The sequence below is a fragment of the Electrophorus electricus genome, chromosome 14, assembly GCF_041902795.1.
Source record: "Electrophorus electricus isolate QZ-2024a chromosome 14, ASM4190279v1, whole genome shotgun sequence".
Taxonomy (NCBI): Eukaryota; Metazoa; Chordata; class Actinopteri; order Gymnotiformes; family Gymnotidae; genus Electrophorus; species Electrophorus electricus.
Genome location: NC_137510.1, coordinates 13,115,679 through 13,140,355, shown reverse-complemented (window position 1 = coordinate 13,140,355; position 24,677 = coordinate 13,115,679). Strand labels below are relative to the sequence as shown.

Below are 24,677 nucleotides of genomic sequence, written 5' to 3'. Positions count from 1 at the left end.
GCATAGACCACTAGCGGGCGATGTTGTAAGTTTTATAATACTCAAATTCTACCCACAATGCTCTCAGGACGAAGACGGAGGGGTGGAAAAAAAGTTCCTTACCTGTCCGCACTTGTCGCTTTATAGATTGTCAGTGACCGATTTTTCTTACAAGTCGGTTTTTCATGATTTTACATGTTTGCACTTAGTTTCGATGGACTTAAGGATACCTAAGGGTTCCAAAGCTATATAGTACAACAAATGGACACAGAATACTGATCACCATAAAATCTGAGTTTCACCTGAAATTTTCGATTTTCTTGAGTACTGGACTGTTGTTCAAGGACTGTGTTACAGGAAGTATCTCTATTTCAAGATGGTAAGTACGCTTAAATTGATTGTTGATTAAATTGGACCGGCCTGAAATGCATGCGTATTGTGCCAGTTTTATTTAAGAGTCCTACATGTGGGGGAACGTTTTCAGCAGTTTAATTTGGGAAATTTGGAAAGGAAATATTTACTGAAAGTCTGACATGTCATGAAAATTGATTTGTTGTGAGAAATGATCTCTGACTGGGTTGTGACAACTCCTTGAATCCGCTTGTGTCAAAACACCTTGTGTCAAAACAAGTATTTTTTATGCATTTGAATTATGGACATCTGGGTAATTTAGGCTACCTGCAATGTACCACTATATAAAAGGGTTGATGCTTGTGATGGGTGCGGCCTTACTGATTCGTTAACACTGAATTTTGAGTTGCCGTTAATGCGAAATATTTTTGTTTAGTGAAAGAGCTGGATATTTTGAAGGTCAAAATCCCCTGAAGTAGGGTACAAATCTCTGAAGTATTCGAAACATTTGCTTTAGAAGAGTGAGTTATTTCGTTAATCCTCGTGTTGCTGTTGGCTCATGTCAAACAAACCAAAAACATTAATTCATTCCTTCAGTGAGGCCCTTTCACCAAGGGTTTAGTGGCATTAGAAAACGTACTTTCCTAGAAAGTTTAGATCCCACATTACTATTAGACTTAAATCGCTGATAACTTGATCAAGTCCTCGATTAGATGGATCAGATGTGTTGAAACTGAATTTAACTTCATCTCAACTCAAATGTGGGGGTTGTAAATTGATGCCTCATGTTACGTTTTTTGTCTTTACATAAGCGAGCACTTTACTCACCTGCTTTTAGAGATAGCATAGTCTCCTTTTAAGGTTTTATGACTTCAGTACCAATATAAATGTGTTATTATACATTATTTTATAGTCAAGTTTAACCTGATTTGGTTCTGAACACCACATACCAAAAAATTTTCCTAACAGTACTACACTCTGTTGTGCATTTGTCTTTTGAGCCTTTTTAGTCATGATTCACAGGGGGAAAACAGAACAAAAAATAGATGTCTCAGAGCTCTTAGAACATAAAAATGTAAGTTAGAAACAACTTCACTTCTCTCTTTGTAAAGATAGTTGGAGTCCAACAAACACCATTACCTAAAAACCTTTTTTTTTTTTTTTTTAAATCTGCCTAGATAGGGCCCTACCTATACAGGGTTTAACAGGTATGTTTTGTTGTAATTTTTGGTACATTTTCCTTTGAGGTTGTATGTGAACACAGCTGTGATTGGTGTAAAAATAAACTTGTTGCTATCTGTTATCCTGCTACACATCTAAAGTCATTTTTGTCAACTTAAGTGCACATAAACCAGTGTGCAACACATGGTATCAGCATCTGGGAATTCCATTCCACAAGGCAAACAAAGATCAAATTAGCATCATTTGTGTTGAGTATGTTATTAAAGTGCTTAACATGGTCAGCTCAGTCATTTGTTTACACACTTTTTGAGCCACTCCCCAAATCTGTTTTTACTGGCTCAGAGTTAATGAGTGCACAAATACATTTATTAACCAGATGATGCCTCCAACCACATTCAGGTCACAACTGAGAAATGAAGGAGCACTAGTTTTTTTCTTAAGCAATGTGTTCAACAAGCATAAATTTCCATAAATATTGATTTATTTGTTAACCTTAATTTGCAAATAACATTTAGGTTACTCTAACAGACAATAACAAACGCTTACATTTTCAGGGCAGTAAGGAGCGATATCACTGGCAAACACAAAATGTAAAGGTCAGTGGGGTGGATGACATGGTCCTCCTCTCCAAGATCAGTGAAGATGCCATCACAGACAACCTCAAGAAAAGATATATGGATGACTTCATTTTTGTATCCTTGCGACAAAATGCATTTTGCATTATGTCTATGTCTGTATTCATATCTTATTTTTCCAAAGTGTTTCAATTTAAGTGCTTTCATTCAACATGCATGATATGTCTACATCAGGATGGTTTAATAAATAAATAAAAAATTGTTAAATATATGAAAATGCTATGAGAAGACTGTTCAAACATATACAAATTTTACAGGTATAGCTTTAAAGATGATTGGAGGGGGAAAATCCTTCTGTGGTGCTACTGTGTGACACTCATCAATATATGCAGGAAATTTATTACAGTCTGTATTACTGTTCAGTATTTAGCAAATATTAATTTGCTTTTTCAGTAGTAATTGTTTCTTAAGCAAATAAAAATAGTTTTTAAATGGTATGTCATGCCTTTGTTAGAAATATAATGGCATTCTCTTTAAAATTCTATTTTAAAAAGGTAGATGATCAGACAGCATTGCAGTAGCTATAGAAAAAAATGACTATCAGTATCTGTATCAGTTATCAATGTCTGAAAATGTATAACTATCAACTACCAAGTCCTTTACCAGTGCCTTTCAGACATATATAGGACCTGTGCTGATCTCTGTAAATCCTTTCAAACAGTTGTCATATTTTTCTGACCGGGAAGTGGAGCTCTATCAGGGAGCTGTGAGTAGACTCACCTCTTTATCTGGCTTGGCTTCTTAAGGGTTAGTGTTGCTGTCAGTGTGTGGATTAAGAAGTAGAGTGAGGAGCCAGGAGCAGGTTGCCATTCCTGCAGGATAACTCATTTAAGCAGGGATCGACTCAGATGAGATTGGCAGAGTGGTAGTGCAGCATGTTAGCACTTGCCATGGTGCCTGCACAGTGAGGGTAAAATAAACCAGTGTGTGTGGTTAATTTCAAAATCCGAAGGTGACCAAGGAGCTGCTGTTCTCTCTGAGTACAAATGAGTCTTGTGTCTGTCCCTTAAAAATATAGAGAAGAGCAAGTCTAACAGTGAGTTCCTGTATTCATACTAGTTAAACCCATCACATTGTACACTTTTATTGCATCAGAATTTTGTGTGAGTACCGGCATAATAGCAATAATAATCTTTACCCCTGAAGATTAATTTGATCTTTGTATTCTTACCATTCTCAAGCTTTGTCACAGCTAAGGTTGATGATCAGGGGTTTCACATTACATCAGAAAAAAAAGTTATTACTACTTCTCATGTAAATCTTTTTTTTTTTTTCATAATTTTGTAATGAACAATGTCTGTCTGTCTGAATGTTTCCATACTAGGCTCAATATGAGAATCCACCACACATTTATGCTTTGGCTGATAACATGTACCGTAATATGATGATCGATGTGGAAAACCAATGTGTCATCATTAGGTCAGGGACCTTTTAACCCATCTAATACATTTATATTTATGTGATGAGATGTTTATATGCTGTGATATTTGTGTGTTTAAAACCAAAGTATGTATTTTATAGTGGAGAGAGTGGAGCAGGAAAGACTGTGGCAGCCAAGTACATTATGAGCTACATTTCCAAAGTTTCAGGAGGTGGGCCAAAAGTTCAGGTAGGAACCTTTTTATTACTGTTATTTCTGTCAATATGTCCGCATGCACGCTGTGTGTTTTAAAGTATTTTTGTAGTAATTTTATTTTAAAATATTTAAACCATAGAGGTAATGGTTTATGTTAATGGTATTTTGAAAATACTTTCTAGTTTAGTGTGCACAGTAGACACTTTACTGATTTACTGTATTTGTGTCCTAATAATGTGAATTATTAAGATAAACAAATGGAATGTGTACTCTACATTAACACAGAGTGTTGCTCATGTCTCATTCATCTCTCATCATGTCCTCCAATCTCTTTCCCTCTTTGATCAGCATGTTAAAGATATCATCCTCCAGTCAAACCCCCTACTGGAGGCTTTTGGGAATGCCAAGACAGTGCGCAATAACAACTCTAGTCGCTTTGTGAGTTGAGCCACCAAAATATTTACTTTCCTTAAAAATAAGATTGAGAGGCTGTTTACACATTGTATTAACATGCATTTTTGATGATTGGATCAAGTTCGGATTTCATTTGGCCATGTGAAAAACCAGATAAACACCCCTCGGGAAGTATTATGATCAGATCACTCAAACCATATTCAGAGATGATTAGAGACCACAGGATCTTGATCAAATTTAATAAAAGTGTAAATGTCATGTGATTTGATATCCACATAAAGTTAAGTAAATGCAAATACCTCTGCTGAGTGCTGACAACGCTTGTTCTTTCTCACAAATTATACTGAATATTTGACATAGTACATGAAAGAATAACAGATACTATGTATCAGTGAAACCAGACCCAGTTCTGTCGCACCAGTCCTAACTCTTTTGTGCCCAATAAGTCCTCTGGCCAGTAATGTTAGTGGCACTGACCACAGCAGAAATGAAAGCAGCACAAGGACCATTCTCCTCCATAGATGCAAAGGATTCATTGCCTGCTTTGTATGGTTTCTTCCTATATTTGACAGCATATAATACACCGGTAATAGCAGATTAGGAGTAAGTAAAATGGAAACAATGTATGGGTGCTTTTTACGTGGGAGTGTAAATTCAGATTTCATCTGGTCATACTGGGGATGCATTTGCGAGAATCCATATATGGATCCATATATAATCCATATATGATCCAGACATGATACACATTTAATGTAAGGAATAAACATGCCCATATTAGTACTTATTTATACACAAATGCAGTAGAAAATGCCAGTAGGAACTTCACTGGTCTATAATGAGTTTTACAGATTAACAATTTTCTGCCATTGCATGCTGATTATTAGGTTGCTCATGTTTAACAGGCAGAATTACCTGTAATTCTGCATTTTCCTCTTGCTTCCACATACATTCAACTGCAGTTCATCTGTGGCCATTTTGTATGCATTCCTGTCCAATAGCCTTTAGGCTAGTGTTAACGGTACATGGTTTCTCAACAAGTGAAGACTTGTGGTGCTGGCTTTTTTGTGTATGTGAGTGTGTTTGGGTGCAGGCAAAGCTGTAAACTGCTGTGAATATGTAAGTCTGTAATGCTGGTTGTTGTACCTTTTGTACATTGGACCAACTTTAAGCTATCTTCTTGAGTCACTGTGTTTATTTCAAACCTCAGGGAAAATATTTTGAGATCCAGTTCAGCCGGGGAGGGGAACCTGATGGAGGAAAAATTTCTAACTTCCTGTTGGAGAAATCAAGGGTTGTGTCTCAAAACCAAGGAGAGAGAAATTTCCATATATACTACCAGGTAAAGTAATTGGATGTGTTTGTGTGCTGTAATAGATATGTTTTTAATGGGTTGAAATATCAGCGAGATGGAGTGTTTGTTTGTTGTAAAGGAACACGTGAACAGGTCTTAGTACTGGTGTCCTGTTAGATGCTGATCTCAAGTACTATTTTGTCCTGCAGCTCTTAGCAGGTGCAAGTAAAGAGCAGAGAGAGAATTTGGGAATTACCACTGCAGACTACTACTTCTACATGAACCAGTCTGGTACCTACACTGTGGATGACATGAATGACAAGAAGGAGTTCTCTGACACCATGGTGAGTCTCTGCAGCTTCAGAAAATGAGGAACTATACACACACCTTTACATTGTGACTAATGAACTGTTACAAGCATGCTGTTCGCAGCACCCTAACAGAGATTTTGTTTCATTTTCCCTACTGCATTTTTAGGAGGCTATGTCAGTCATTGGTTTGTCTTTGGAAGAACAAGATGCAGTGCTACAGATTGTGGCTGGCATTCTTCATCTGGGCAACATCACTTTCAGAGAGGAAGGCAACTATGCTGTGGTGGAGAGTGAAGACTGTGAGTAACTCTCACCCAGTTTATCATCATATCAGTCACATGTATTACATGTAACTCTCTAGAACAAACTGACTTGAAACAGTTGACTGAGTGAACTGATTGCTTGTCCAAATCAGGATATTAATTTTCATTAAAAACAATCTAATGTGCACCATACCTCCAGATAAAATAGCATTATACTAAAACTGAAGCTGTAGCTGTATGTTGTTGTGTTGATAAACAAAATAGGACTTGCTTAAAACTAGCTTCTTTGTGTACTTTGGTATAATTTTGAAAAGGCTTCACATCTTAGCCTTCCATCATTCCTGTGCAGTTCTCGCCTTCCCATCCTATCTGCTGGGTATATCTCAGGACGGCTTGAAGAAGAAACTGACAAGTCGGGTTATGGACAGTAAATGGGGAGGCAAGACTGAAAGCATTTCTGTTACACTGAACACTGAGCAAGCCAGCTTTTCAAGGGATGCCCTGTCCAAGGCACTCTATGCCCGACTCTTTGACTACCTCGTAGACGTACGTCTCCGGCTTTAAAACCGCATGTATCCTCTGCACATTTTGGATTAAATACAGGCACACCAAAAATTTACATTGCATGTCTTTTGTTTTGCAATCCACGAATCATATTAAATTACCATTTTAAGACTTCAATTCTTATTGTTTGATATATTTTGACCAGGCTCATCCCTTAGTTTTAATAAAGTTGATTGTTTGCTGAGGCGCTTTCCCAACGATCACAAATATATGCCGTCAATTAACATCGTAATCAGTCTCATCACTAAAGTTAGAACTAAATGCAGCACACACATATGGTGGTATGCCCTGACTGATATTTGCACTGAGTGGGGAGGATGAAGGAAAAGGAGTTAAGGGCAAAAGTGGGGATATTGTACACAAGTACAGTATCACAGTCCTTCAGTTAATGTGTGATTAGCCTAGCTCGAAACTTAAACAAGTGTGTACTTATTAAACATTTCCTTGTAATCTCTTCTGTTACATCTAAAGTCGATAAACAAGGCCATGCAGAAGGACCATGAGGAATTCAACATTGGAGTGCTGGACATTTATGGCTTTGAAATCTTCCAGGTAGAAATTTTTAGAAAAGCCCCTTTGAATTTGCACACTTTTTCTTTGCAAATGTTGCCCAAGTAAAAAAGTCAGGTTTGTCATTCACTTACAGCAAAATGGATTTGAGCAGTTCTGCATTAACTTTGTGAATGAGAAGCTCCAGCAGATCTTCATTGAGCTCACCCTGAAGGCTGAGCAGGTGAGCAGCTGGGATTCTACTTCAGAATGACAGTAGTAGTTTAGTTTTGTTTTCACTGTAGTTTAGAGGCAGCTCTGAAGCCAATGTGTCTGCTGTGTCTCACTTTTCTCTTTACAGGAAGAGTATGTGCAGGAAGGAATTAAATGGACACCTATTGAGTATTTTAACAACAAAGTTGTATGTGACTTGATGGAGTCCAAAATGGTGAGTGTTCATGTCCTTATGATTTTAAACGCTCACATTTATTTATATGCTACTTTGGAAGATAATCACGCAAGTGCTACTTTTCAAATCAGGAAATATTCCTTAGAATTGAAATGAGTAAAGTATTAAATTGGCCTGTGCTATTCCCAGAACCCTGTGGGTATTATGAGCATCCTGGATGATGTGTGTGCTACCATGCACGCCAAGGGTGAGGGTGCAGACCAGACTCTGCTTCAGAAACTGCAAGCACAGGTCGGCACTCATGAACACTTCAATAGCTGGAATAAGGGCTTCATAGTGCACCACTATGCAGGCAAGGTAAGGGGCAACACTAAAGCACCATTCACTTTGTGTACTCAAGTCATCATTTGAATGTGTGGACATTATATGATATTGATTTGATTTAGCATTTGTGTATGAAAATAAACAGAGGTGGCCTTAAATTTTCTTCAAAACCTGAAAATCCATACCTACCTGATAGGCATCCTGGATTTAGAGATCACCATCTCAAGGAGCAGGATGTTGTGCATTTGTGCATGTTATACTTTGTCCATTTTGTTGAATGGGATCAGTATCACCTTGCTGAGTACAGTGTAAATGGCAGACTTATTTCTAAACACAAATCGGTATGTTTTGTAGCCTAGACATCAGAGCATGTAAGAGCCTCATGACTAAGTCACCTATAATAATCAGCTTCATCACTCAAGAGTATAAAATGACTTTGTGTTCTAACAGGCCGTTGCACTTGGCCTGAGTTATGTGCTGAGGATGCATGAAATCTATGACTTAAAGAAAAGCTAGGAGTAACAAAGGAACAACTCTTCTGTAGCATAAGGACAAGTATCTGTGAGCCCACAGATTTTTTTTTTTTTTAATGGTGTGGATGTTTGTTTATTTTTACTCTTAACTCTTTCTCTGCAAACTGAAAGAAGGGCTTTAATGCCCTTTCAGAAACCTCTGCAACCTGAGGCCTTCAGAAAAAAACACAGCATCTTTGGGTCCCTGGTGAGATAAAACCCCTGACAGGAAAGAAACAACAACCACTGACACCCAGCAGTCTAGGCAGTATACTGATCCTGCTCTCTGCCTATACATTCCTGCTGTTTCATCACTCACTAAATGAGCAGGCAGGAATGAATACCACTGTTTCAGAAACACTTTTGCCCTGCTGCAGTGCATTCCGATCGCAGTCTGGCACGTTTGTGTTTCTTTTTCTCTGACACCCTTGATTTCGCTCATAGTAATTACCTTTGGAGGTGAATCAGGCTTTCACAGAAGCACGAAGTACAAGGTCGTGCATGGACACCCTGGAGCTGCCAGGGTGACCACCAACTCTGTGATCACCCCAACAACCAACCCTGTGATCATTTCATGTGATGTATAAATTAATTAATCTGCAATGTTCAGTTGACAGATACCAGTGATCCATTTTTTTTTTCTGTAGGTTTCATATATTGTTAATGGATTCTGTGAGAGGAACAGAGATGTGCTTTTCAATGACATCATAGAACTGATGCAAAGCAGTGAATTGTAAGTTCAGCATTTACCTCCTCTACCCCTTTATCAGGTTCTGCTTGATATTGGTTGATGGCATCTTCTAGCCAACTTGAAGTCTGAAGATTTTTTTTTAATAAATTACCAGTCCGTCTAAATTCTCTCTCTGTGTTGACAGTGCCTTCATCCGAAGCCTCTTCCCAGAGAATCTTGAAGCTGAGAAAAAGGGCCGTCCCACAACCGCAGGTGCCAAGATCAAGGTAAGGCACCTAACACAGTAGATAGAAATGACACAAGCATCTTACATTAGGTAGTGGTGTACCTATTCATTGAAACATCCTCTGCTGTGTCGCTCACAGAAACAAGCTAATAACCTGGTGCAGACACTGATGAAATGCACCCCCCACTATATTCGCTGTATTAAACCCAACGAGACCAAAAAGCCCCGGGACTGGGAGGAGAGCCGTGTCAAGCACCAGGTGGAATACCTGGGCCTGCGTGAGAATATCCGCGTGCGCCGGGCTGGATACGCCTTCCGCCGTGTCTTCAAGAAGTTCTTACAGAGGTGAGCTTGGAAGACCCATAGCAACAAGCCTCGCTTTGGTACAGTCCATGTGGTTTGCATATTGTTGTTAATAGATGCTCTAAACCACAGATATGCAATCCTGACTAAAGAGACGTGGCCACAGTGGAGTGGAGATGAGAAGCAAGGTGTCCTGCACCTGCTGAAATCTGTCAACATGGACCCAGATCAGTACCAGCTGGGCAAAAGCAAAATATTCATCAAGGCCCCAGAATCAGTGAGGCCATTTTGACTTGGTGGTGGTGATTTTCCAAATATTTTTCAACATACTCCACCTACAATACTGTTTCAAACATGATTGCACTTTTTGTGATATATGTAATATATACAGTATTTGTGATGTAAATTGTAAATACTTTGTAGTTCGGCAAAATGAGTACATGCCTCTAAGATATTGCTTTAGGATATAATTCAGCATCACAGTATGTAAATGAGGAGTCTTTGGTGGCAGGCCTCATGTGACTGCTCTTCTGCTCTTCTCAAAGTCATAGTCAAGGAAGTGATCAATTGAAGTGATCAGTGGATTTTTAGTCAGGGTGCTTTTCACAGGTGCTTTGGTCAGTTGGTGGTCTGTTCCATTTTAGCTTTTGTCTGTCTAATGCTGTCACTCATGGTCAGCCACTGTCCCCTGCAGCTGTTCCTTCTGGAAGAGATGAGAGAGAGAAAGTATAATGGGTACGCCCGGGTCATCCAGCAAGCCTGGCGCAAGCACGTTGCTGTTCGCAAATACGTTCGCATGCGAGAGGAGGGTAAGAGCCTGACCGTTTTACGCTCTCCAGTTACCTGCAATTAACATGTAGTGCTTCAAGTAATACTTAATGTAATGCTTTTGTACATAGTATGGGGATAGACTGTGAAATTGGGTTCTTGACTTTTAGCATCTGACGTATTGTTCAATAAGAAGGAACGGCGGAAAAACAGCCTGAACCGGAACTTCATGGGTGACTACATTGGCACAGACAATCGCCCTGAGATCCGGCAATTTGTGGGTCGCAGGGAGAGGATTGAATTTGCTGATGTTGTGGTCAAATATGATCGCAGATTTAAGGTAAGCGTGTTTTGTTTTTCCTCCTTTCTGGATGTGTGTGAGATGTGTGCAACACATCTGTTGCTCTTTGAGATTTAAAATTCAGTTAGTCTGGGACTATGAATTTATCTGACACATTTAACTTTTTTTAAAATCTGACATCACATTCTTGAATGTTTTCTCTCCACTCCCAGACTGTCAAGCGTGATCTCATCTTGACCTCCAAGTTTCTTTATCTGATTGGCCGGGAGAAGGTGAAGCAGGGGCCTGAGAAGGGCCAGATTCGAGAGGTCATCAAAAGGCAAATTGAGCTGGAGAAGATTCAGTCTGTCTCTCTGAGGTACATTTCTTCTGAAGATTAGAAAGTCACATCACAGCTTCACACACTATTAAATTAATGGTAAAACTAAATCAATATAATTAAAAATTCCATCATAATAAATGGTTTTAACCTGTAAAATGTGACCTGTCATTGATTGATAACATCATAGGACATATACTGGCCATGTATAGCTACTGCCATGAAGGCTGGCTTGCATCTCAACTCTTTCCTCTGCCAGGAGTCCGACTAACAACCTTCTACCTCTTTCAGTACGCTCCAGGATGACTTCTTCATTGTTCATGAGGAGCGCTACGACAGCGTGCTGGAGTCCGTCTTTAAAACGGAGTTCCTGAGTTTGCTCTACAAACGTTATGAGGAGAAGACTCGGAGGAAGCTGGCCCTGAAATTCAACAACCTGTAACTTGACTTTATATCTTCTGATTGCTTTCTAAGCATGTGGTTGTATGTTTATTTTTCAAAGTTATTTTCAAACATAGCAAGTAATAGAGTTCCTTTGTTTTTCATATGTGTTGTATTTAATGAAGCTGTATCTTGTGAAGTTTAATGTCTTGGTCTTCCCAGACTTGAATTTAAGGTGAAGAAGGAAGGTTGGGGCCCATTTGCATCTGCCGGCTCTCGGCAGATCCAGTTCCAGACAGGCCAGGGAGATAATGTGGTCCTCAAGCCAAGTGGCAAGACCCTTATTGTTGGTATTGGACCTGGCCTTCCAAGGAATTCTAGTAGGTCTTTCACACTTACCATGGATATCTACTATGAATGCTGCTTTTTGCCTCAAAAAAAATTGGGTTTTTTTGGTAATTTAACTGCAATTTGTTTTGATTTTTGGATAAGAATTAAAAATAATTTTAATTGTCTTAAGACAATAAGTGAGAACATATGGTGTGGGTGTGTGTACACATGTTAATTCTGTTTATTACATGAGTATAATGAGTGCTTCATTTAGGGCCCACTCGCCTAGACAAGCGAAAGAGCAGATTCATAGGAAATCCACATCAGGGCCGTGACAAGTATTTATGCGGTAAAGCCCGAGCATCCCTCAACTGATATGACACATTTTATTAAAAACAAAGTTAGAAAAGGTTGTTTTGAAAAAATTCTATGATGTTAGAGCCCTCCAGGAGTGCAGGTCGAGGAGTAGCTGACAAGGGCCGTCATGCCTCCTCTAGGGGCTCTTTGCTTCGTCAGCAGTCCAGTATGGATCAACCCATCCTACCCCGCCAACATGGATCTCGCCCAAGTCAAAACCGGAATCCAGTTAACACTGACATAAGTTTCATGAATGTGCCTGACCAGGGTGTATCAGGGTGAGATTAAAAGCACTCTTTCTTGTTTTTACTTTATGTACTATACAAAAGCTCCATGACACATTGGTGATGATGAATATGACATTGTGTACAAAGATCACGGCCTATATGCATTACTTGCAGCTGGATTGCAGAGATTGTGTTCTCACACTGGCCCTGTTGTCCCCAACTATAGCCTTCATCGACGACTTTCAAAAGAGGTTAAACCCATTCCAGGAGCAGGGCTCCCAAAACCAGCCCCCAGACCCAAGCCTCGATCCCCACAGTGCCGTGCCCTCTATGCATATGATGCCCAGGACACTGATGAGCTCAGCTTCAATGCTGAGGACATCATAGAGATCTTAAATGAAGGTAATAAACACTAGTATAGGACATTTATGTATAGCAAAGATTACATCCATTGTATATGTGAAGGTATTTGCATTTCTGTACATTTGCATTGCAAGGCAAATTGCATTAATGTTGTATCCCTGTGTGTTCTCTGTACAGACACTTCAGGCTGGTGGTGTGGCCGTCTACGGGGAAGAGAAGGCATGTTTCCTGGCAACTATGTGGAAAAGATTTAGATCAGTATGCTAATAGAAAAACAATCAATTAAGCAAGCACAGCAAAGATCAAAAATAAGTCCAACAGTATTAGGTAGAATCACTAGATATCAGAGGATATTACACTTAATGGCCACCATATAAATTTGAGAAAGACAAGATAAGCAACTTGGCTCATCCATTTATCTTGATAAATGGATAATTTTGTATTCGGCTTCCTGAGAATTTTTTATAGGACATTGAAGTTATTTTACATATTTGTAAATTTAAATATTACATTTTATTACATTCAGATGTACTAAAAAAAATCCTTTGATGTACAGTAACAGTCAGTTTGCCCAAATGGTGTTAAAATGCAGAAGACCTGAATGCAGCAATTTTGTTGTAATTTTTATCAGTTCCTTTTTTATTTTATATTTTAGTTCTTTTTAACTGTTTATTCTTTGCTGAAGAGAAGCTGGTATTTTGTGAAAGCTATTAACTTGTGACATCTGCTACTCCTACCCTGTGGTTTCCTTAGGGATCAATACAGTTTCTATCACTTAAGACACAAATATTATGTGGCTGATAAACATGCATTAGCTTATTACTTCATCTCAGACAATATGGAAGGGGACACTGAAAGAACAGATACATTGGCTTTTTTGACATTTGTTCATGGCCTGGTCTACCATTAGTGGAAAGACATAGTTTCACTTCATTATCATCATCTTTTCCATATTTTTACACATACACATTAAAGTTTCCTACCATTCAAACCATTCATATAATGCCTGGAAGAATATATTGATTTAAGTGCTTATCCTGAAAATTTGTGTGGTTTGCTTGTGAATGTGTGCTCTACAAGATGTAATCCCTACCCAAGGAGCATAACCGCTTAAACTGCAGAATCTGCAGTTTCTAGCTTTGAGAATTCAGCCAATCAAATTGCAGGAAACCCCTAGGAACATCATTGAAGCTTGAAATGTATGTGAACTGTTTTTTTTTTTTTTTTGCTTGTTTTGTTTTGAAGCAGTAATATCTGTATTAATTTTCTAAAGGACCTTTTCTAAAAGCCCCATTGATGTAAGTTTTTTTTTTTATTAGCTTGATAATGGCTTGATTTTCTTAATTTGCAGGTTTATCCTAGCAGGCTTTACATATAGTGTAGCATATTTTTACAACTTACTAACTTAAGCCCCAGTTAGCTTTTGGAGGTAAGAAAATGTTTCCTAGAAAATATTAGCTTCCTAACAGATGTTTATTTTATGAGTGACTGTTATAGTAATACAATTTGAGACACTGCATTTTTCAGGCATCTTAAATGTGATTTTTTTTTTCCCCAGGTTCTGTAGCACTATTAAAGGTAGTTTAAAGTGTGTGGTTTAGCACAACTGTAGCCTCCCTTGGACAAGTGGTTGGATGACACTTGGGCCACAATTTGCAAATAGTACTCAGTTTGATTGATTTGGACTTTGACCTGGCCCTTGTATAACTTTCACCTTTTTGTTATTCACCATTCCTGTGTTTCTTGGCCTTGTGCTTGGGGTCTTTGTCATGCTGAGAGATGAAGTTTTTTTCTTTTACTTCAGCAGATTAAAATAGATTGTCCTGCAGTATGTCATTGTATATGTGCCATCCATCCTTTTTTAATAGGAAGAAGGTACCCCATTGAAGAAAAGCATGGAATGAAATTTCCTGTTAAGATGGTAAGTGTTTAGAAGCAAATAAAGTTGATATTTTTAATGCTGTTCATTAGCCAAGGCCTCCTTTCAGGCTGTTTGAGACACATTGAAATACTTTAAATGTTCATTAGCCAAGAAAGACGTGCTTACAGTCAGACTAAACGAGGGTGAGGTAATATCAAATCAACTGCTAAGTGTTTACACCCTGAGAGGCAAGTACAGATGTTGAGTGCTCCAAGATATCTAGTACACAAGATTTCCTGCCAGGCTGATCAATAACCATTGTGTCAAATCCCCAATTAATGTAATTTTAAGTCATAATTCTTTTAACACTATAGTTTGGGCAAAATCAGAAAATGCATTTTAATCTCTTTTTTGCAAAATCTATTTATTGAATTTATTAATTAATCTTCATGTTAATCTATGTGGCAAAAATACAATAAGGGCATCTTAGAAATGTACAGCATAAAAGTTAAGTAGTATTAAAGCAAAACAAAAAAAAAAGTATAAAAAAAATACAATTTCAATTTTTAAAAAAAATGTCTTGAGGAGAGTGACAAAAGATGATATCCCAAACAATGTTTAAATCACACCCAACACACTCAATGCATTGGACAACAGATTTTCCAGTGGATTATTTCTAACCAGTAATACAATCTGATCTGGGTGGAAGTGTAAGAGCCCTGGAAAATGTCAACCAATACCCTTGTCTCCTATCTAAATCAAAAGAACAAGAAAACCAAGAAAAAGGAGTTGAAACTCATGGCTTCATGATGTTGGTATCAGCACTGGACATACAACTGTGTCAATTGTATTCCTTCAGTGACACATATCAAGAGTGGTTTCACTTAAGATATAGTAATATGTAATACAGAACATTATGATTGCAGTTTTACAAACCAAGTTGCATAGTCAGCACTCTGTGCAAGAATTACTACAACAAAAATGTGAAATATGCTATAATGCTTTGGTTGCAATTTATAACTACAGATAAATTAAGACATTTTGTTTTTTAATTTTATTGTACAAACTGAAGCTAGGGAGGGTAGCCTGGGAAAGGTAGCATAAGTTGCCTCTAACACCAAGTTCATGGGTTTGCTTCACAGGGACATATGCCAATATAGAGCATATTCCAAATGCTTTAAATTTGGTTATCATCTTTCCAATCCTGTTTGCTGCATGTACAGTTAAATAATACTTTGTTGCAGTTAGCCTTGCATGGCTGTGGCCTAAAATGTTCAATGTCCTTTGTGCACCTTTAGTCAACATAGCAAGTTGAGACTAACTTTTTTAATTAAAAACAAAAACCCCTAAATTCTACAGACTAAGACAAGCATACTATATTTAGTTACAGTTACTGTAGCTACATTAATTAGTGGAACATGATTAGTACATGCTGTTGGCATTTTGTTGGATTGTGAAATGTATTAATTTTTTATATATAGTTACACATGGTAATTTACAGCAATTTTAAAAGTTTTCTAAAATTTCCCAATTTCTTAAGGATTTAAAAAAAAAAAAAAAAAAAAAAAAAAAAAAGTCCAAATGGGATTTTTAAATTAACTCTAGCACAGTTCACATCTCTGCACAAAGGTTCTCGAATATAGTTTCACTGACAGTGACATTGACAATGTTACAGAACAGGAAATAAAATGTGATTGTGCACTACAAATTCCAGAAAGATGTAGGTTTCGCGGTTCCCATGTGGGGTTACCTTTATAGTTTCTGCCATTGTCTCGTGTTTTGTACATCTCCGCTATTCACTGGTTTCACCTATGTCTCGTTTCGCCTGACTTGGTTGTATGAATATGGCATGTTCTCCTGACTGCTTTGTCGGTCATTGTTTCTGATGTTAATTCGGTCATCATTGCTGCGATTGTTATCGGTGTTGTAATCCTCGTGTTTCGCTTTGTCTTTTGGTTTGCTTTGTTCGGTATGTTATCTGGTTTCGTTTCTCTGATTCCGGACACGACTATGGGCGGTAAGGATAAGGATTTGGGACTTGCCCTCACTAAACATCTCAAATGCAGCATGCCTCGCCTCATTCTGCATTACAATAGGACTTAATTTAAAACCTCCCTGTACTTTATTTTGCATCAACATTTTTGCGTTTCCCCCCCTTTTAATTTCTCTCTCTTGTCCAAAAAAATGTATTTTCTTTTGAATGCTCTGCCACTGTACTGAGTTAGTGCACAATTCTGAATTACTTAGGCTTGAGAGGCTCTCCTGCATCTACTTCCTCCTTGTAACAGATTTCCAACTGTTTTACAAGAATCAACCACACAAACTTTTCCATGACTAACAAGCCAGAGCATTGCATGTCCTCACATTTACTATGGCTATGTGGCCATCATTGTGCAACTGTTGATTTGTACATACTCAATTTGGAAATACAGGAAATTTGTCTGTGGTTGTTGTAACTGATTTACTTCTACCTGGTTGCTTACTAACATGTATTTTGAGAGCATGACCTACCCATCCTGGGCAACCAAGACCAGAGCATAGAACGGCTTAACCAGGTCTGGACTCACCTTGTTGGCTCCCCAAATCACCTTGGTAAGAGGTTTATGACTGTATGGTTCTTTGACCTCTCAAATGTATTTAAATGACCACTTGGAATGTGAGGATATAGTCTGCATTTTAAATTGTTAAGATTTACAATGTTTGTCAAAATTCCATATCCTTGGACAAATACCAGAGTATAACCTTCCCTAAGGAATGTCCCTGCCTGCCTACATCTCAGATATCAAACTCCACACTATTTGATCAAGAACTCTACAACAATACTACTGCTTAATGGTCTTTATTTTGTGAACCCACAGCAAGAGGCATGTAAAGAGAGCTTTATGGTTACACCTCTCAAGAGAGAGACTTCAGTCAAGTAGAGCAGGAATAGAATAAATGGTAGCCATGTGGCCTGGCTTGATATGGTCCAGTAAGGGAGAATATGACCAGCCCAAGCTGTGGAGAGCCATTCCTGGTGGCCAGACAATCCGAGGGAGAATATCGGATCGGAAACACAACGTCCTTATGTTGAACCCGGTAAATATGGTAGATGGAATTGGTAATGGTCCTAGGCTGCAGTTCACTAAAGTACACACACAGGGTCACTGGCATACCTGTAGAAATAGTGATAGGGCTGCAACACCGGGAAAAAGAAACACTAAGGTATATAATTATGATCAAGTCGACCACAAAGCAAACGTATGCCCTATGCTTGAGAATAAGTTTAGACTTTCATCCCTAAAAAGGAAAGAAGTGCTGAGCTAAAAGGAAAGTAGTATAGATGGCATGCCTGTAAAAAAATAAATGCATTTAAAAAAAAGTAAAAATCAATGCCCTGAGACTCGTTAGTGCCTATGATTTCAGTGGACTGTTTACAAGACTGAGGCGAACTACTCTGGTACAATAAGGGTAAAATGTATACATGGGGACGAGCAGGTTTATCCAGCATCTGATATCAGTATAGAAGTTAAGGGTCATACATCCTTAGGGTAGGGGTTATGCAGAGCTCCCCATATGCTGTCATTCTAGGAAGAGACATGCCAACCTTAGTAGATCTTTTAACTGAGCAACAGAGAGAAACTGATGTGATGGTAGTGACCAGGCTACAAACTAAAAGGGAAAAGGCTCAGGAAGAGAACAAAGCTTGGCTGAAGGAAATGCCATTCAGCACAGAGCATAGAATGAAGAATACTAAGAGAAAAAAGGCAGGACAAGGTAATGGGCACAGTTTTGGTTGAAAAAATTAGAACACCCAGACATACAGATAGAGGCTCTACCCAATATCGTGAAGCTGCAGAGCCAAGATGAGACACTGAAACCACTGTTTTAAAAATGTGGCAAAGACAAGGCAACATACAAAAGTGACAACTGTTTAGTTTTAAAAGGCATCCTCTACAGGGTTAAAGGTGATCAAGTATAGTTGGCAGTACCAAAAAGCTTAAAAGGTAAGATGTCATAATACTAGCACATTCAGAAACTTGGGCAGTACATTTAGGACACACAAACACTTGACAGAATGGCACAGATTTTACTGGCCCAGTCAACATGTAGATGTTTTAGAGTTCTGCAGGACTTGCCCAGAGTACCAACTTGATGGGGGGGGGACAGAACCACTGATAAACCTACCCATAGTAGAGACCGTTCACACGGATTGTGATGGATACAGTCGGTTGCTTACCCAGAAGCCAGTCAGGAAACCGACACATACTAGTAATCTGACTATGCAACTTGCTACCCAGAAGCATTTCCCCTAAGGAAAGTTAAAACACACAAGTTGGTCAATGCTCTGATGCAGTTAATTTCCAGAGTAGGCATACCGAACTTCAGGAAAGTATTTAAGCTACTAGGGATAAAGGGGATAAGAGACCGATGGCCTTGTTGAAAGATTCAAAAGATACTAAAGGGCATGCTGAATTAGTTTGTCGCAGATATGAGTACAGACTGGGATACATGGCCACAAGCATCCACTGGATTCTCTCCACTCCAATTGCTTTTTAGCAGAGAGGTTAGGGGTACACTGGATGTGCTGAAGGAGGCGTGGGAAGGTCACAACACCAACCAAAAACTCAACAGCCTGTCCCATGTCCTTAAGATGAGAACATGGCCTCACTGAGAGACAGGGTCCGTGAAAACATGGAGAAAGCCAATAAGTATCAAAAGGAGGAGTATGACAGCAGTGAAGAACAGAAAGCTTATTCCAGGAGAAAAAGCCTTCGTTCTTCCGCCAACATCAGACACCAAGTGGCAGGGACCATACAAGGTCTTGCAGCAGATTGGACAGACTTCATATGATCTACTTCTCCCTAACAAAAAGAGGAAGAAACAGGTATTGCACATTAACATGCTCAGAGCATGGAAAGAGCCCAAGGAGGATGCCAAAGAGTAGATGTGGACTAGAGCTTTGGTAGAAGAGGAAGAATCATGGGAACAATGCTTTCCATCAAAAGGAGGGGACAGCAGATCACTTGACCTGTCACACCTAGAGCCAGAACAGCACACACAGCTGGAGAGTCTCATTCCATCAGATCTCTTCAGAGGAGAGCCAGGCAAGAGATTTCACATGCTGGCACTCTGCAGTTTGTCTGTCTGATAGACTCGTCCTTCAGACAGTCGAACGGCAGCGTGCCAGCACAACTGATGGCAGTTCTGAAGAAGGAGGTGGATATGATGCTTGAGCTGGGAGTTATAGAGCATCACAAAGTGAGTTGTGTAGTCCTGTGGTACTGGTCCCAAAAACAAAGAGGTTTGTGTGATTCTGCATGGAATTCTCAAGATTGAATGCATTATCAGCTTTTGACCCATATCCAATGCTAAGAGTTGATGAGCTGATAGAGAGACTGGGTAGAGTGAAGCATTTGATAACATTAGACCTGTGTAAAGGTTATTGGTAAGTCCCACTCATGCCAGCAGTGAAATAATTGACAGCATTCTGCACACCAAGTGGTGTGTACCATTTCACTGTTATGCCTTTTGGCCTTCATGGAGTGGCAGTAACATTTCAGTGGCTAATGAACAAGGTGCTCAAAAGCACAGCAGACTTTGCTGCTGCATATATTGATGATGTTGTCATCTACAGCACAACCTGGGCTAGGGGTGATTAAGAGACCGGCCCCATCACTATGTCACCTGCCAGCAAGTAGAGATATTTGTTATAATATGCAGTGACTCAACTAAGTAGACTTACCTGAGAGCCTGGTTCCAAAACAAAATGGAAGCAGGAGCAGCTCAAACCTTTGTACATGACAGAAGGGCCCATGACCATACAAGGGAAGTGTGGAGCTGCTGAAGAGAACACCTATAGAGAGAAAAGGACTGAGTCAACAAATGTTCAGATTTACTGATAACTGTATTAATGTAATGGCCATTGAACTGTGCACAGGACTGACATTGAAATATTGTAATATATTGGGCTGATTTTATTGTTCTTCTGTAGAGCCACCTGCCTGAGATATTGGTTTAGCCCAGGGCGGGGCTTCCTGTATTTAAGGAGTTGTAGCACAGATAGTGGAGATTGAAGAGATGAGAGTTGTAGTCATTTAATGGCTGGTGGGCTGGCTTCACAATTTTTACTAATAAATTGAGAACACTAAACTTATTTGGAGGTGTTCTGTACTCCACCCTTGACACAAAATCCATGCATGATTCCTGTGGATTATACCATCTGACGATGGGGTGTCACAGTAGGCCGGTCATCCAGTAGGAGGGACACACCCAGTCTTGCTCAGAACTGCACCACACACCTGCCATGGTCCCAATCACCTGCATGTTAACTAGAATTGCCTGTTTCTTATTTTTCACTCTCACTATTAAAGCCCACAGGTTCCTGAAGTCAGCACTGCATGTTAGCAGACCAAAGAGCCATGCGCTTTGCCTGAGCTCCACTATGCTGATCCAAGCCAAATGCCTGTTTAGTTTACCTATGTTCCTGCATTGCTGCTAAGTGGGGGGCTTTTGATGGAAAATAAAAAAGACTTTATTCCAGTCTTGCCTCTCGCTCCCTCTGTGCCTCCACTGTCACATGGGGAATCTTTCCAGAATAAAAGAGCCTTTCAGAGTGCCTACAATAGTGTCTGTGTCACTCCATGCTAACTCAATAGTTTAATCAATCAAAATCAATTATCAAAACCAAACACTTATTCATTAAATTGGTCATCATGGAAAGTATATTTTAACCAACTGTATTAAGTCACTTCACATTTTAATTTCAGAATGAGACTGATTAGGTATTAATTAACCTTCAGTAATTAATTATTAATAATAAACAATAATTTCTATATGTTTAAGGTGGTACCCCTTTGTTAATAATTAATAGATTTTGCTACATTACTATACACCAAATATACCACATACCTACAGCCAAGTTTTATCTCAGTAGTGCCAATTTCACACTACATGATTTTTACTCTGATTTTCTGCCCACTGGTTTTGGAGGTCACTGAGAAAAGCTCCTGATCGGAGGCAAATCCGCGTTCTGTATTAAGCCTTATTATTAACTTGTAGAAATGCCACATTCAGTTCATTCATTATCTGATATAGACAGGATAAAGAAACAAATGAGTAGCCTTCAAATTAAAGTCCATGATCAAAAAATAGCATTATAGAAAGCAATAGAGCTGGCAGAGAGACAATAACTTAAAAGTGACATTGAGAAGAATGAAAATCTACACTGCAACCAACTGCAAGAGTTGGATGATGGTCTATAACAATCCTGCCACGCACGAACACTCATGGAAAAGGGAGTAGAGAACACTTATGGAAAAGGGAAGAGGCACAAAGATGAGAAATTAAACTTTTATCTAAATATGAACAATGGCAAGTTTCAGTCCAGAAAGCAAGAGAGGAGTTCAAGTCTAATATTTCCGAAACTCGGGAAACTTGGGAGTTCGATTGATGAACTTGAAAAGCAAAGAGGAAATTATAAGCATGTATGGAGAATTAAGACAATCTACTACTCCTTCAGATTAGACAAGTAGATGGATAGATGCATGTCAGGCTGTTACTGCAGATATTATAAAGGTGGCCTATGAACACATCTTGGGCATTGATGATTTTGATTTTTTAACAAGTTGCCAGTCCCAGAACCTTTCATATTTAAGGGTGATCCTATGCATAACCGGTCAAACACGTAAACCTCTTGATGGCAACCTTTATAGAAATGACAGCAATGTGTATCTAGTTGCTTGTCATCACTTAAATAAAATATGGCCATCCCTTTGTTATACAGAGGGCCTTTAGGGAGAGATTAGTCCAGTGACCTAAGGTCCAAGATAAGGATGCAATCAGATGAAAAGAGTTGATGGACCCTGCAAAACATTCTGTTTCTCTGGAGACTCTTTGTACTTTACTACAATTTTGAATATCTCTACACCTCTTACTATAGTACACTGCAGTTTCTCACCTGGAGTCTTATATTGTCACGATTGGCCACCCTCCTGGCGTCCCTGTTTCCATGGTTTCCCTGTCGCGTCTCTGTTTTCCTTTACTTCCTAGTTGTTCCGTTCCTTGGTTTCGGTTTGTCCGCCCCCTCGTCTGTTTTTCCACGCCTGTTATTACTTTCACCTGTGTCTGGTTTAGAGTTAATCAGTTCATACATTTAAACCCTGTCTGGTACTTTCTGTCTTGGTTGTTAATTGCATGTATGTTCGTTATTTATCCAAGTAAAACCGCTGTGTGTATTCCATGTATCTAAGGTCGTGTTTATTTTCACCTCGCCTTCGTTTATTCAAGCTCACCGTTACATATATGGATAGATATTCAAAGTCGTAGTGAAGTACACAAGGTTTCAGAGAAACAGGATGTTTCGGACAGAGATTAGGTTTTTTATACCAACTACCAGGACCATATAGCCTAAATAATGGTATGAGGGCGCCCGTAAGTAATTAGTGTTGTGAAAAATACTAACTTATGCTTAATCAAATTAACTTACAAATTAACTAACCATTCATAGGGACAACAATTGTAATAACTTTTTCAGTGGTAATGAAACTTTTATCGTACACATTAATGAATACATACTACAGTAGGCTCCAAATTGATGAGGAAGGTCACTTATTTATCAGAAGATTCAATCCGTGTTGAATTAGCTTGATCTTGTTCAACATTGTTCAGACAATGTTCAAATTTATTGGCTGACTATGCAGTTGGGAGTTCATTACTCTATTCGTAACGGCCCGAGTGCCGCAGGGCGAGGAGTAGGACACAGGCTCTCTTGACGTAGAGGGACATGTCGGCACGCACAGAAAACCAGGTAGGTGAGTACGGACAACAGGTTATAAACATAACATGCGATACTAATATGAACAAAGACCTGAACTTTCCTGCAACGGTTTAAATGCATGCAAACATGGGCGTAGTTACAAACGAAGAGACAAACTCCCACATCACGCGGCATGCCGTACCACGTGACCAGTGGGACTGGGAGCAGTCCGTGACACTATTAGAACGCCTCTTTTGAAAATGAAAACATTTATAATTTATGGTATTTAACAATGTTTTTAAATGTTTATGTAGGAACCCTTTAAAAAGAAAATGAGTGGGAACACTTTTTGTATCTGTTGTCATGCAAACTTCAATTCCCAGTGTCCTTTTCGTTGTTTTCGCACCATTTCACGGGTGGTTCTTGGTCAACCCCCATGGGAGTTCACCTATCAAGTGACTGACAGGCTACCAATCTAATCTAGGCTACCACATTTTATAACTACAAAGGGTTTTTTTAAAAGAATTGGGTGAGAAGCGGAGTTTGGAGTTAATTTCTTAAGAGCCGATTTAATAAGAAATAAGATTGGCATTAAGCTAAGCACAGAGTTGTGACTGAACAGCTATGGCGTATTTCACGTACCGACTATTTCACGTACCGCATCAACTTGCTGTTAGTGGTAGGGTTTTGTTTTTGTTCCATAATCTTGGGTCTCAAAATAAATATATTAGCCTCCCCTAGTTTTGGATTTACTGAATTAACAGTTCATTTTAAGAGTTGAAATTTACAAGCATTAAGATATTAATTGAATATTAGATTATTTGGAGGCACCATGCTAATTACTATATAGTGCATGTAATTTAAAGGAACACAATACAATTGCAGGATTACATATCTTTGAGATGTACTCCTGCCCCCCAAATGTCATTGGGCAGGGGTAAAAAATTTTGAGGCACCACTGGGATCATTTTCTCTGACTTTCTTTTACTAGATTTGTTTTCCCCTTGACATTGAGGTATAATGCTGACAACATGGACTTTAAGCTGGTGAATGGAGTAGACAAGAATATTAGCCCTTCCAATTCCATGGTGCTGAGTAAGGTTCCCATTGATGTGGCAGATTATTTCAAGTGTGTTGGGAAAAGTTAAATTGTTTGGGCATACTAGGATGAGGTCATTGTAAGGGCTCCACAGGTAGACAGGTATTTATTCTAGTGGAGAGCAGCATGGTTTCAGAGCATGGTACTGTGCCTTCTGAGGTTGGCATTGAAGGAGAGTTCGGGCCCTGGGCTGTGCTTCTAGTGAGTAGTCTATTGGGGGATTTCAGCTCTCCAGTTTTTCATACAGCAGGAAGGTAAATCTATGGACGATGTCCTGGCCATTGCCAGAGCTAATCAACCCCCTTAAGCCAACCTTAGTGTAGATTTAGTTAATATCAATGGCAAACTCATTGACAGGTGTGGCCAAGTACCTGCCACTGGGTTTATTTAAAGAAAATTAAGGCCATTTTCAGG

At 39.1% G+C, this 24,677-nt stretch overlaps 1 protein-coding gene and 1 long non-coding RNA gene across 4 annotated transcripts; one reads left to right on the top strand and one right to left on the bottom strand.

The window, feature by feature from the left end:
* Positions 1 to 92: 92 nt before the first annotated feature.
* myo1eb (myosin IEb) lies at positions 93 to 14,470 on the top strand. 2 transcript variants are annotated; one of them, XM_027002440.3, is made up of 27 exons: positions 93 to 358; positions 2,067 to 2,204; positions 2,764 to 2,853; positions 3,472 to 3,566; positions 3,669 to 3,756; positions 4,072 to 4,161; positions 5,345 to 5,476; positions 5,638 to 5,772; positions 5,906 to 6,038; positions 6,352 to 6,548; positions 7,038 to 7,118; positions 7,213 to 7,299; positions 7,417 to 7,503; positions 7,654 to 7,821; positions 8,948 to 9,033; positions 9,176 to 9,257; positions 9,357 to 9,562; positions 9,653 to 9,797; positions 10,215 to 10,329; positions 10,459 to 10,628; positions 10,802 to 10,947; positions 11,200 to 11,346; positions 11,512 to 11,669; positions 11,894 to 11,968; positions 12,059 to 12,254; positions 12,430 to 12,605; positions 12,744 to 14,470. In XM_027002440.3, exons 1-27 carry the CDS (start codon positions 356 to 358, stop codon positions 12,818 to 12,820), a joined length of 3,303 nt encoding a protein of 1,100 aa, XP_026858241.2. In that variant the 5' UTR covers positions 93 to 355; the 3' UTR covers positions 12,821 to 14,470. The 2 variants fall into 2 exon arrangements, with proteins under 2 accessions (XP_026858241.2, XP_081552841.1); XM_081696715.1 differs by lacking the exons at positions 93 to 358; positions 2,067 to 2,204; positions 2,764 to 2,853 and adding an exon at positions 3,031 to 3,183 and having other exon boundaries at positions 12,744 to 14,469.
* On the bottom strand, positions 2,865 to 23,315 carry LOC145651219 (uncharacterized). Of its 2 annotated transcripts, none has more exons than XR_014117025.1 (4): positions 22,984 to 23,315; positions 22,367 to 22,533; positions 20,153 to 20,263; positions 2,865 to 3,044 (listed from the first exon to the last, which is right to left on the bottom strand). It is a non-coding gene; the product is annotated as an uncharacterized LOC145651219 (long non-coding RNA). The 2 variants fall into 2 exon arrangements; XR_014117026.1 differs by lacking the exon at positions 2,865 to 3,044 and adding an exon at positions 9,654 to 10,223.
* Positions 23,316 to 24,677: the final 1,362 nt, after the last annotated feature.